This window comes from Symphalangus syndactylus, chromosome 18, assembly GCF_028878055.3.
Source record: "Symphalangus syndactylus isolate Jambi chromosome 18, NHGRI_mSymSyn1-v2.1_pri, whole genome shotgun sequence".
Lineage (NCBI taxonomy): Eukaryota > Metazoa > Chordata > Mammalia > Primates > Hylobatidae > Symphalangus > Symphalangus syndactylus.
This window is the reverse complement of record NC_072440.2, coordinates 102,171,820-102,183,942: the sequence shown is the minus strand read 5'-3', so window position 1 is coordinate 102,183,942 and position 12,123 is coordinate 102,171,820. Positions and strand designations below refer to the sequence as shown.

The 12,123-nt window shown below is 54.0% G+C and overlaps 1 protein-coding gene across 7 annotated transcripts in view; it reads left to right on the top strand.

The window, feature by feature from the left end:
* The first annotated feature begins 6,360 nt into the window (after positions 1-6,360).
* The window catches only part of LOC134733609 (putative uncharacterized protein C2orf48), an 82,971-nt gene continuing 77,208 nt past the window's right edge, over positions 6,361-12,123 (top strand). For all 7 annotated transcript variants that reach the window (XR_010117260.1, XM_063623993.1, XM_063623991.1 and 4 more), the window contains exons 1-2: positions 6,361-6,590; positions 6,894-7,014. Coding sequence is in view for 6 of the 7 variants with exons in the window: in XM_063623993.1 (XP_063480063.1) it covers positions 6,519-6,590; positions 6,894-7,014 (193 nt within the window). In the remaining variant the exon portion in view is untranslated. The remainder of the gene's footprint in view (positions 6,591-6,893; positions 7,015-12,123) is intronic.

Genomic DNA, 12,123 nt, shown 5'->3' with positions numbered 1-12,123 from the left:
AAGAATACTAAGGTCTTTGTACTACTAGGCTTTGGAGATACATGGTTTAAAGTTTAAGGGTGACCACTGGAGCATAGCACCAGAAGATTTAACTTCAACTTCCAAAGTGGGGGCCCTGGTAGGGGATGGGAGGGGCCTGTGTGCGGGTGTGGGATGTGTTGCAGGGGAGTTAAAGCTTGACGGGTTTAGTAGAAGGTGGGAAGGGTCAGGGGTGCAGCAGAGAACAAGTCAATGGAAAGCACAAAATAAGATGGTAGAAATAAAAGCAGCACAATAGATGTAAATAAACTAAGAGTTAAAACTCTTAAGGCTCAAATTCTAGCTATAAACGATTGCCAAACTAAACACTTAAGAGTGTAAGCAATTACTATAGGAAAAAGACTTTAAAGCAAAAAGCCCATTAGAGATAGAAGTTATTGGCCTAAAGAATGATTGTTCCTCTGGGAAAACACGATGGTAATAACTGCACCAAGCAACATGGTCTCTGCAGTGTTTGGGTGTGACCTCATCCCTGCCTCCCCAGGGACTGATGAGTCTTGGGCTCAGGCTCAGTGATGAAGCGGGGTGTTGTCTTGGTGCTGCCATATTCTCTTTAGTCATGTGGTTTTTTTTTTATTCATTTTCCTCTGGCCCTACACAAGGTCCCTGGGTTTGCTTTTATGCCAATTGCAGAGAATCTCCATGGCTCTACAGGCAATTGCTTGAGAGTTCACATTCCTACCAGATGTGAGATGTTCCATCTTCCTGTGTCCGGGCAGCACCACCAAAGTGCGGGGCTGGGGCAAGCCTGGATGGGGTAGGGTGTGGTCAAATGACTGCTCACAAATGAATGGTTTGGATTATGCAACGTGGCCACACTGGAATCTCAATAAAGGGCAGAGAGGTTGAGGCCCAGGTGATACCAGGTGAAAAGACAGGTTTGCAGCATGTGCTGCGATGGAGATGCTGGGGCCTCCTAGTCTGGGGCAGTCTGAGCCTTCCTGGGTGTGGGTGGGCCTCCACTCTGTAGGCTGCTGTCCTTCCAAGCTTTGGCAAGATGGAATCTGTTGGGTGTGGATGTGGCCTTGAAAAGGCACGCTCTCACCTAGAGGCCACTGCTTGACCCCCTGTTGCCCTTTATCAGAGGTGCAGGTGGCTAGGTGTGGTGGCTAGTGCCTGTAATGTCAACACTGGGAAGCCAAGGGGGGAATCCCTGGCTTGAGGCCAGGATTTCAAGACCAGCTTAGGCAACATAAGGGGACCCTATCTCTATAGAAAAATGTTTAAGAATTAGCCGTGTGTGGCGGCATGCATCTGCAGTCCCGGCTACTCAAGAGGCTGAGGCAAGAGGATCACTGGAACCCAGGAGGTTGAGGCTGCAGTGAGCCGTGCTTGCACCACTGCACTCTAGCCTGGGCAACAGACCCACTCTTAAAGACAAATGCCCTGGCCATAGCCCCTGGGAGTCTAGTCTCCATACAACCAGGACCCCATGAGCCACACTTTAAGGCTTTGGGGGTGGGGGGTGTAGAAGGGGGGCCAAAGGTTGGGGCTGTTGAACCCATGAGGGTAGACCTGTCCAAGAGTGAGGCCCGGACTGAGGAAAGGAGAGCTGATCTACAGAGAGGCTGAAGCCTTATGACATTCATTTTCTGAGTCCAGCGAATCCTGAAGTCCACATCCCACATATTTCACAGAAGTAGGTCAATACATTCCTGATAGGAGAAGGTTGATTTTCCTGCCACGTGCAGTCAGTTCCACCCCAACAGAATTCACTTGATCTGCACAGCTACCGTGGGGCAGAGATGATTGCCCCTGTTTTACAGATATGGCCGGGAGGCTCAGGGAGGCCATGTGCCTCACAGAGGACTGGCCTGCACAAAAACCAGTGGGTGACCAGAACTTGAACCTGTCTACATTCGTCCTCCCACTGCATGTGCCCCTCTTGATGGGAGAGCAGGCACCTGCCAGTCCCATGCTGGTCTGCCCAAGGAATGGCTCCTGAAACCACCAGCTGGCCAGTGAGTTATGTGGAAGGGTTTGGTCATGCCTAGCCTCGTCCTGCCCTTCCTCCCTGGTCACTGCACTGTGGTAGCGGGGAAGGGTGACCTCTGCTTTGCCCCTTGTCACCGTGGCTGTGGGGATCCTGTCCAGATAGGACCAGGGGCTCTCTTACTGTCTGCACTTCACGAGTGGGGGCCACTTTCAGTTTGCTTCTACCTGGGACGCTCTGGGTACCATGCTAGAAAGGTAGCTTATGGCCACAAAGGAAAGTCTAGGGACAGGTACTCACATGCCCAAATGGAGCCTCATGCTTAGGAATGGGGTGAGTGGGAAGCAGCAGCTTCCCTTGGAGGTGGAAAACAGGGAGGTTTCAGTTTCCAGAAAGCCCTGGGGCAGCAGCTGCCTGGGTGAGGTCTTCCCTGAGCCTCTCTGAGTCTTCCCTCTCTTCTACTTCGGGGGGGGTCTAGCCTGTCCTCCAGAAGGGGTGCCAGGATGAGATGGGAGGGAATTTGGAAGGCTGGGAACAGGTCCTGCAGCTGCTCTGGCCTTCCTCTGGACTGATGTGGGTCCCAGTGTTACTGAGGGGCACTTCCAGGTCCTGTTAGTGCAGGGGCTGCTGCAGCAAAGGGCTGACTTTAGGCTCCCTCTTTGTTTTGTTCTGTTTTGTTTTTGAGATGGAGTCTCGCTGCGACGCCCAGGCTGGAGTGCAGCGACGTGATCTCGGCTCACTGCAACCTCTGCCTCCTGGGTTCAAGTGATTTTCATCCCTCAGCCTCCTGAGCAGCTGGGATTACAGGCTCCTGCCACCACGCCTGGCTAATTTTTTTTTTTTTTTGAGGTAGAGTTTCTCCCTTGTTGCCCAGGCTGGAGTGCAATGGTGCAATCTCAGCTCACCGCAATCTCTGCCTCCCGGGTCCAAGCGATTCTCCTGCTTCAGCCTCCTGAGTAGCTGGGATTACGGGCACGTGCCGCCATGCCCAGTTAATTTTGTATTTTTAGTAGAGACGGGGTTTCTGCATGTTGGTCAGGCTGGTCTCGAACTCCTGACCTCAGGTGATCCGCCTGCCTCGGCCTCCCAAAGTGCTGGGATTACAGGCATTAGCCACTGTGCCCGGCCAATTTTTGTATTTTTTGGTAGAGACCAGGTTTCACCATGTTGGTTGGGCTGGTCTCGAACTCCTGACCTCAAGTGATCTGCCCGTATCGGCCTCCCAAAGTGTTGGGATTACAAGTGTGAGCCACTGCACCCGGCTTGTCACCTCCCTTTTGAAAAACTGACTGCCCTTGGAGCCAGTTCTCACTGCTTATGAAATGGTTAGGGACATCACATCACTGCTCTCAGCGTCAGTTTCCACATTGTGAACTAGGATTTGTAATCCAGGCTCAACAGGCTTGTGAGAATTTAGATGAGTGAAGTGCCTGGCATGCTTTCATGAGAAACTTTTTCACGTGCCATTCAGTTTGCGCATCTAAAGGGTATGGCTCTTGGCCGGGCGTGGTGGCTCACACCTGTAATCCCAACACTTTGGGAGGCCAAGACGGGCAGATCATTTGAGGTCAGGAGTTTGAGACCAGCCTGGCCAACATGGTGAAACCCCGTCTCTACTAAGAATACAAAAATTAGCCGGACGTGGTGGTGGGCGCCTGTAATCCCAGCTACTTGGGAGACTGAGGCAGGAGAATTGCTTGAGCCCGGGAGGCGGCGGTTGTAGTGAGTAGAGATTGCGCCATTGCACTCCAGCCTGGGTGACACAGCGAGACTTTGACTCAAAAAAAATAAAGCATACGCTTCAGTGGTCTAGTATATTCACAGGTATGGGCAGTCATCCCCACAGTTGAACATCTTGCCCACCCCAAAAAGAGCTCATATCCCTTAGTCACTCCCTGTCTCCCGTCTGCCGCCTCAGCCCTGGGCAGCCACTGAGCTACTTTCTCTGGTTTGATCTGGCACTTCTAAAGTAGAAGTTATTATTGGCAAAGGCACTGGCTCTTATTTCTAAGAGATCATTTAGAATGCCAGGGGCAGCAGAGGATGGGTCTGCCTTGCAGAGAGAAGTTTGATTTACATTTCAGAAGGATCTTTCCTGGCATTTTAGGCCACTTGGCATTAAAAAGAGACTTGTGGGGCATTGTCTGGAAGGGGACTTTTGCCACTGAGCTGGTGACAAGCTGACTAGAAGTAGGGGTGTCAAAGGCTGGAATCACCACCTTGCTGGGGGCAGATGAGGGGACAGTTAGTGGATTTGGCGTCTGCTCTTTCCCATCTCTCTTGGTGACCCTTCCCCTCCATCACGAAAATGAGGTGCTGAGCCATCTCTATGGTCCAGGCCTTCGGTTTTGCTCTGTTCGGGGAGTTTCAGAGAGCTGGACTGTCCCAGGACCCTTGGGGATTGGAAGCAAGTCCTAGAACTTTCCGGAACACAGAGAGTAGTCTGTTGGGCCTTCTTTTGCTTCCTCAGTTTCCACCCTCCTCCTTCACTCCTTTCTAAGACTTTCCTTCCTCCACCCCTGGATCCTCCAATCTTAATGGAGCAGGGGTCAGGAAATAGCCCATGGGCTGGATCTGGTTCACCGCCTGGTTTTATACATACCAGGAGCTAGGAATGTGTTTTAAAAATCAAAAGAATGGCTGGGCGTGGTGTCTTATGGCTGTAATCCCAGCACTTTGGGAGGCTGAGGCGGGCGGATCAAGAGGTCAGGAGATCGAGACCATCAAACCCCATCTCTACTAAAAATACAAAAATTAGCTGGGCGTGGTGGCCGGCAGCTGTAGTCCCAGCTACTTAAGGAGGCTGAGGCAGGAGAGTGGTGTGAACCCGGGAGGCGGAGCTTGCAGTGAGCCGAGATCGCGCCACTGCACTCCAGCCTGGGCGACAGAGTGAGACTCTGTCTCTAAAAAAAAAAAGAAAAAGAAAATCAAAAGAACATTTCGTGTTGCATGAAGATTCTATGAAATTCAAATTTCAGGGCCCATAAATAGCTTCGTTGGGACGCAGCCACACTTGTTTATTTACGTATGGTCTGTGGCTGCCTTCACCATGGATAAGAGACTAGAATAGCTGCCGCGGTCTGTATTTTCTATCTCTGTCTTTACAGAAAATGCTTGATGAGCTCTGAGTAAGGCCTGACCTTGTTCCTGTGGGCTCCGTAGTGGACCTGATGGGAAAGTAGTGGATGGCATTGGTGGTGGCTGAGCCAGTGGGGTGCCCGCTCAGAGAGCCGGTTATTAATGGAGTGCTAACCAGTCACTCTAGATGAGAAATATGCAGATCACATTTAAACACAAGGAAAGCTGTTTACAGGAAAATGATAAAATAGCAGAATGTAAAATTATGGGTATACTGTGCTTACGTTGTCATAAAAATGTGTACGTATGGATAGAGAGGAAGGTGTCCCACGTGGAGAAATGAAAAGGTGCCTTAGGGGGCGGGTTGGGAGTAAGAGCAGTTTTTCTTTCTATTCTATTTTTCTGTTTAAATTTTCCTATAACGTTCTTACAATAAGTGTTGATGAGCACTCGCAGCCACTAGGGGAAGCAGCTACTCAGGCAGAAGGCTGTTCCGGGTCTCAGGTGGGCTTTACGGAGAGGGACCCTGAGCTCTGGACCAGGGTTAGGAGGTGCCCCGGGCATGTGGCGGCTGGCGGCCCTCGCTCCTCGCTCCTGTGAGCTGGAGGCTGGGGCTGCATCTTGCCCACGTTGCTGTCATGGGCGGGGCCCATGTTGTGAGTTGTGTGTCTGCTCACTATTGTGCTGTAGCCTCTGGAAGTTGCTTAGGAGCTTGGGATTTTGTGGAGAGGTGGGAGTCAGTTGCTTCTGTCCAAAGGGGTCAGCCAATGGGGGCCATTCTGAGTTCAGAAACCTCTGGCTTGGAGCCCGATGGACCCAGCCAGGCCCAGCTCTGCTGTTGACCAGTTGTGTGCTCTGGGGCTCGGGTTAAATCTGCGGGTGGCATAACTGGCACCTCCCATCCCATCTTCCCTCCATCTCTGCCCCCCACCCCTGTGTCTCACTCCGAGCCTCAGGGAGTTGGTGCTACCTAGGTACGCTCACTGACACGCGTCTCGTGCTGTGCTAGGACGTTGTCCCCATGTTAGTGTGCCCTCTCCAGGGAGACTGCCAGCCCTCGTGGGCATGCATCTTCTGCTTCTGCATCCTCGCTCACTGCCAGCAGAGGCCTGGGCACATGGTGGTGGACAGTGGCTATTATCTGTGGTTGTGCTGGAATGGAGGAGGCCTGGTGTCTGGTCTTGGAGTCGAGAGTACATGTGCTTAAGGGTTCCAAGATCACACAGAGGAGGGCGTGATTAGCTCTGGGAAGGGGGGAGGTAGGAAGGAGGGCAAGAGACCTCGACCTGTTCTTGGGAAGGAAAGAGAAGGTGAGGGTGGGGTGCTGTTCCAAGCACGGGAAACAGAGCACCAGGCAGTGGCCATGGCCCTGGGGCCGGGGCTGGGAGGCGGTTGTTCCAGCATGCAGTCACTGAGCCTTCCTGTATGCACTGCTGCAGGTTCTGGGAGACCGTGAAGTGCAAAGCAGATGGAGTCCAGGCCCTCGAGGAGACAGCACGCCAGTGAGGGAGACGGAGACCAATCACCCACCCAGTGTGCGGTAAGTCAGACGGTGACAAGCTCTGAAGACAAGGAAAGCAGGGAGGAAGGGGCGGGCTATGCCCCTGTGCTCTTTCATGTGGGGAGACAGAGGGAGCCAGAGGATGTGGGGATCGACCACGTGGTTAGGGGAGGAAAGCATGTTGCAGGCGGAGGGTGGGCAAGCGCAAAGGCCCTGTGGCAGGCACGTCTGTGAGTGGTCAGAGCAGAGTGAGGGGTGGGAGATGGGGCCGGGTCAGTGGGTTGGGGTGTGTACATGGCAGGTCTGTAGACCCAGGTGAAGAGTCTGGATTTCATTTCTAAGGGGATGAGAAGCTCGGGAAGGTCTGACCAGCCTTACGTCTTGAGAGGGAAACCCCTGCCTCTGCGTGTCAGGTGTTACTCGGGGTGCGCCAGTGGAAGCAGGAGGCAGTCGCAGCTTTCAGGTGAGAAATGATGGCCACTCGCACGGTGGGGGAAGAGGGGCCACCGTGGAGGTGGCTTGTGGGGTCTGTCACCTGCCGTTCCCTAGCTCAGTGAACAGGGCCCCCAAGCACCCCTGCCAGGTCAGAAATCCAGGTACTGCCAGCCTCTGCCATTCTATGTGTGGCCAGGCGGGGGAGCCTTCGCCCTCCCATGTCCCTCGCCCCATGCCCCAGACAGCAGGGTCCTGTGATCCCCCTCCCACTCCAGTGTACAGCATAGCTATATCCCTCCGGGGCTCAGGCCCCAACCATGGCCAGACCCACAGGCCCACCTTCACCCTCCCCCAGTCCATTGCACACATAGCCTCTGGAATGTGTGGGCAGTACCTCAGACGATGTGGCTGTGTTGCATGAGCCCCTCCCCTCACCGCAGCTCTCAGCCCTGCCTGAGCCCAGGTGCCCGCGGGCTCCCCCCCGCTCACCTCTGCCTTGAACCTTCCTGAGTCTGAGCTTCTTTTGTTTTGTTTTGTTTTGTTTTGTTTTGTTTTGAGACAGAGTCTCGCTCTGTCACCCAGGCTGGAGTGCAGTGGTGCGATCTCGACTCACTGCAAGCTCTGCCTCCCGGGTTCATGCCATTCTCCTGCCTCAGCCTCCCGAGTAGCTGGGACTACAGGCGCCCACCACCTCGCCCGGCTAATTTTTTGTATTTTTAGTAGAGACGGGGTTTCACCGTGTTAGCCAGGATGGTCTCGATCTCCTGACCTCGTGATCCGCCCGCCTCGGCCTCCCAAAGTGCTGGGATTACAGGTGTGAGCCACCATGCCTGGCCCGAGCCTGAGCTTCTTAAACACCACATCCTCTAGCTTCCTGCCTTCACACAGGCTGTTCCCTTAGCCTGGACTTTGTCCCCACCCACCTGCTCCTGATCCTTCAGGTCTCAACTTAGAGGTCACTTTCCCTAGGAACCTCCTCAGACCCAGTGAGGCCAGATTAGGGCCCTCCTCAGAGCCCTCACGGCCCCAAGTGTTTACCACTTCGCTTTTTCATACTATCCAAAGTGTATAGAATCATACACTTTTCTGATGCCTTGTTCTAGCTGTGAGTGCCCTGAGGGCAGGGATGGGGTCCGTGTTCCCCGGTGTGCTCAGCCAGCACCTGGCCGGGCACTCTCAGTGTTGTTGAATGAATGAGCGAGTGAGTGACCTGCAGGGGAAGCTGCTGTGTCTGACAGGGTAACGTGCAGTTGCACTGGGGGGGCTTGGTTGAGATCATGACTGGAGCCCCTGGCCACCAGAGTGGGGGTCATCAGTGGGGCTCGCTACCTCTGCACACTTTTTCCTTTTTTTTTTTTTTTGAGACGGAGTCTCGCTTTGTCGCCAGGCGGTGCAGTGGCATGATCTTGGCTCACTGCAACCTCCGCCTCCTGGGTTCAAGCAATTCTCCTGCCTCAGCCTCTTGACTAGCTGGGACTACAGGCGTGCACCACCATGTCCAGCTAATTTTTGTATTTTTAGTAGAGATGGGGTTTCACCATGTTGGCCAGGATGGTCTCGATTTCTTGACCTTGTGATCCGCCTGCCTTGGACTCCCAAAGTGCTGGGATTACAGGCGTGAGCCACCGTACCCAGCCCCTCTGCCCACTTTCTTCCCCTTCTTCCTCCTCTCCCGTCTCCGCCAAGTCTGTCTCTGGAGTGGCTGTGGATGCTGACAGAATGCATGTCTGCTCTGCCGTCATTGTTCACGCACAGCGCCTGTTGGGGACTCTACTGTAACCCAGAGGGGTGGCGGAAGGATGGAGCTTCAGGCCTTGAGGGCCAGGAAATGAACGTGGAAGACTGAATCCTCAGGGGACCCCAGCTCGGGCCGGGTCTGGGGCTCTGTTCTGAGGACTGGGAGTGGGAGGAGGTGGCAGCAGGAGACGGAGTCTGAGGCATCTCCTCACACTCTTCCAAGGTCAGAGACGAGGTCTCAGATCTGCTTGCTAATGCATGATTTATTTCTTTTTCAATTTCCTTTGGAACCTGTGCTGTGCAGATGTTCACATGATGTGGTGGGGAAGTGAGTTTTATAAAACCCTTGGCAGAGTACCATTCGGCATCCCTGTGGTTCTAAAGATTTCTGGGGCCTCGGGCCTGTAGCACCAGCTGCAGACAGCTGCCTGCCTTCTTACAGCGCTCAGCTTTTGGGTCCAGCAGCTTTCTTGATCCCGAACACGTGTGACCTCACGATTCTGGCCCTTCCATGATCCACAACAAACTGTTCCTGTGTGTAGGTGGAATTCCTATTTTTAATAGCCAAGTTGTTGAGAAACTGTAGGGCTTCTACTTCCTTTTGAACTGAAGGGCTCCAGAGATATTTATATCTTTGCTTCTGTAGAATCTAGGAGGTCGTCTTCACCCAGGGAGGGTCAGCATGTGGAGAGGGTCACCTAGGAGAGGCCCCGGTGTCAGCCTGCACTTGCCGTCAGTAAATGGTATGACACTGAGCACGAAGGAGCTTAGCCAGCCCCTCTAGGGAAGTCCTAGCTGCCCCCTGGGGGAAGAGCGGGGAGGCATGAAAACAATGACCCCCCACCAGCTGGTGGGGGTGACCCTGTTATGCAAAGTGTGCACCATCTAGTATGAGCACCGGGCCGGGAGCCCCCAAGACTGCTGAGGAATCAGGGAGACACCAAAGAGGAGGTGGCCTTTCCCTTGAAGGGTGAAGGATCGGTAGGAGTCTGTGGCAGAGTGGAAGCTGCGGGAGGGGAAGGAGGGAGGGAAGGAGGCCTGGAGAGAGGAGGGAGGCTCTTGCATTCCAGGCAGGTATGGGAGCTCCTGGCAGAGTTTGCAGTACCCAGTGGCTCAGTGTGGTTGGAGTTGGCTGTGGGCCAGGTGGGTGGGTAGACAGGGGCCAGGTCTGGAGGGGTTTTTAGTGCTGTGCTGAGGGGTCTGAAGTCCATCCCGAAAGTTGTAACTGGGGAGTGGCACGGTGGTGGGTTACAGCCACGTCATTCAAACTTTCTCAAATTCCCGTACATAGAGACCTAGTGTGCACACTCGCAGCCCAGGCTTGGGAGCTGCAGTCGCCCTTGCCATGTGCAGCTCGTTCTGGCGTGTTCTGCTCTGCTTCTATTCTGGCTCATTTGTTCTTTGAACAATGCTGTTTGCAGTCTTCTACATTGGCTTCCTGTCTCCCTGAATGTTTTTGATCTGCAGTTAGAACAACACTGGATTGGCAAGAGGGAGACTGAGGCGGGAACCCAGGCAGAGGCTGCTGTGAGTCCAGCTAGGATGAGACGCGAGTGCCAGGCAGTGGGCCTGGGGCAGACCCCAGGGACTCCGCAGTGAAGACCCCACCTCAGTGGTCCTGGGCCCCAGGCCTCAAGAGACTTGGGGCAGCTCCCGAAGCAGCAAGAGGGGTCCTGTCATTGTGAGGCGTGTTGAGGATCCAGAAGCTGTGGTTTCATAACTCAGTCACTGTGTGGTGTCTGAAAGCCATTTCATTAAATGTCACATGGAATCAAAATAGAAATTACATCTCTGGGACAAAGCCCATTGAGCCAGGAGCCAGGGATTCTGAATTGGAACCCGAATAGCCTCCAAAGCTGGGACTGTGGATCCAAGGCTGCCCCCACCCCCTGGGTCTCGCTCACATCTGAACTCCCCAGAGGGGGCAGGTGGTCCTGGAGCCTAGCCTACCTGCCGAGAGTCAGAGGTGGCTGTAGGGGAACCATGACAGCCCTCCTTCTCACACTCATCCTGGGCACCCTGCACCAGCAGAAGGGTTTACGTGGACAATCACCCATCCCTGGCCCCTTCTGGGAGGAAAGCATATCTTACGGATGGCGAGCTTGAGGCTCAGGGAGGTTAAGGTGCCAGCCTGAGATCACACAGCCAGTGAGAGGCAGAGACAGGGCTTAAACTCCGAACGATGGCTCCAGAGCCCCCTCTCTTTTCCATGCCCTGGGCTGCCTCTTTCCCCAGTGCACCTTGCTTTTTGGAACCAGATGACCAACGTGGAGAGACATGAATTGATTCAATCAGAGTGTATGGGGAAGGGACTTAGAGACCCTGGCATTTTTAAAGCTCCCTGGTAATTCTCACGTGCAGCTAGGGTGGGGCGCCTCTGCTCTGGGGAATAGGGAAGGGGTATAAGTGGCCCTGTGTCTGCCCTCTGTCCCCACCTGCCACCTGCTGGTCCATCCATTCAGCCGTTGCATGGACTGGTTGCCTTCTGGGGGCTGCTAGCCCCCTCGCACTGGGCAACGCTATGTCCCCTCTGCCCCTCCCCCCAGCATATGCTCCTCGCTCTGCCCTTGCTGCAGGTGGGCCATGCTTGGAGGGGCGCAGGAGAGCTGAGATGGGTTGGGGATGGATCAGGCCTTGAGGGGGTGCCGGGTAAGCCCCAGGAAGGGTAGGGAGGAGGAGGAGGGAGAGGAGAGGGCAGTGCCAGGGCAGCGACCCCCAGCCTTGCCCCTGTTTTGAGCATGGGGAAAGCGTACACAGGTAGTAAGGAAATGCCTGCATTTGGGTGCGTGTTCATTTCTAATCAATTTTCACTTTTTGTGTATTCTATCTACTTTTTAAGGTTTGTTTCTTTTCTAACTTCCTGTTTTAGATGTATACTTTAGTTTCTTTATTTTTATTTATTTTTTTGAGATGGAGTCTCGCTCTGTCAACAGGCTGGAGTGCAGTGGCGTGATCTTGGCTCACTGCAACCTCTGCCTCCCGGGTTCAAGCGATTCTCCTGCCTCAGCCTCCAGAGTAGCTGAGACTACAGGCGTGTACTACCACGCCCAGCTAATTTTTGGCCAGGATGGTCTTTTTTTTTTTTTTTTTTTCTTTTTGAGACGGAGTCTTGCTCTGTCGCCCAGGCTGGGGTGCAGTGGCACGATCTCGGCTCACTGCAAGCTCCGCCTCCCAGGTTCACGCCATTCTCCTGCCTCAGCCTCCCGAGTAGCTGGGACTACAGGCGCCCGCCGCCACGCCCGGCTAATTTTTTGTATTTTTAGTAGAGACGGGGTTTCACCGTGTTAGCCAGGATGGTCTCGATCTCCTGACCTCGTGATCCGCCCGCCTCGGCCTCCCAAAGTGCTGGGATTACAAGCGTGAGCCACTGGGCCCGGCTTAGTTTCTTTATTTAAAGATA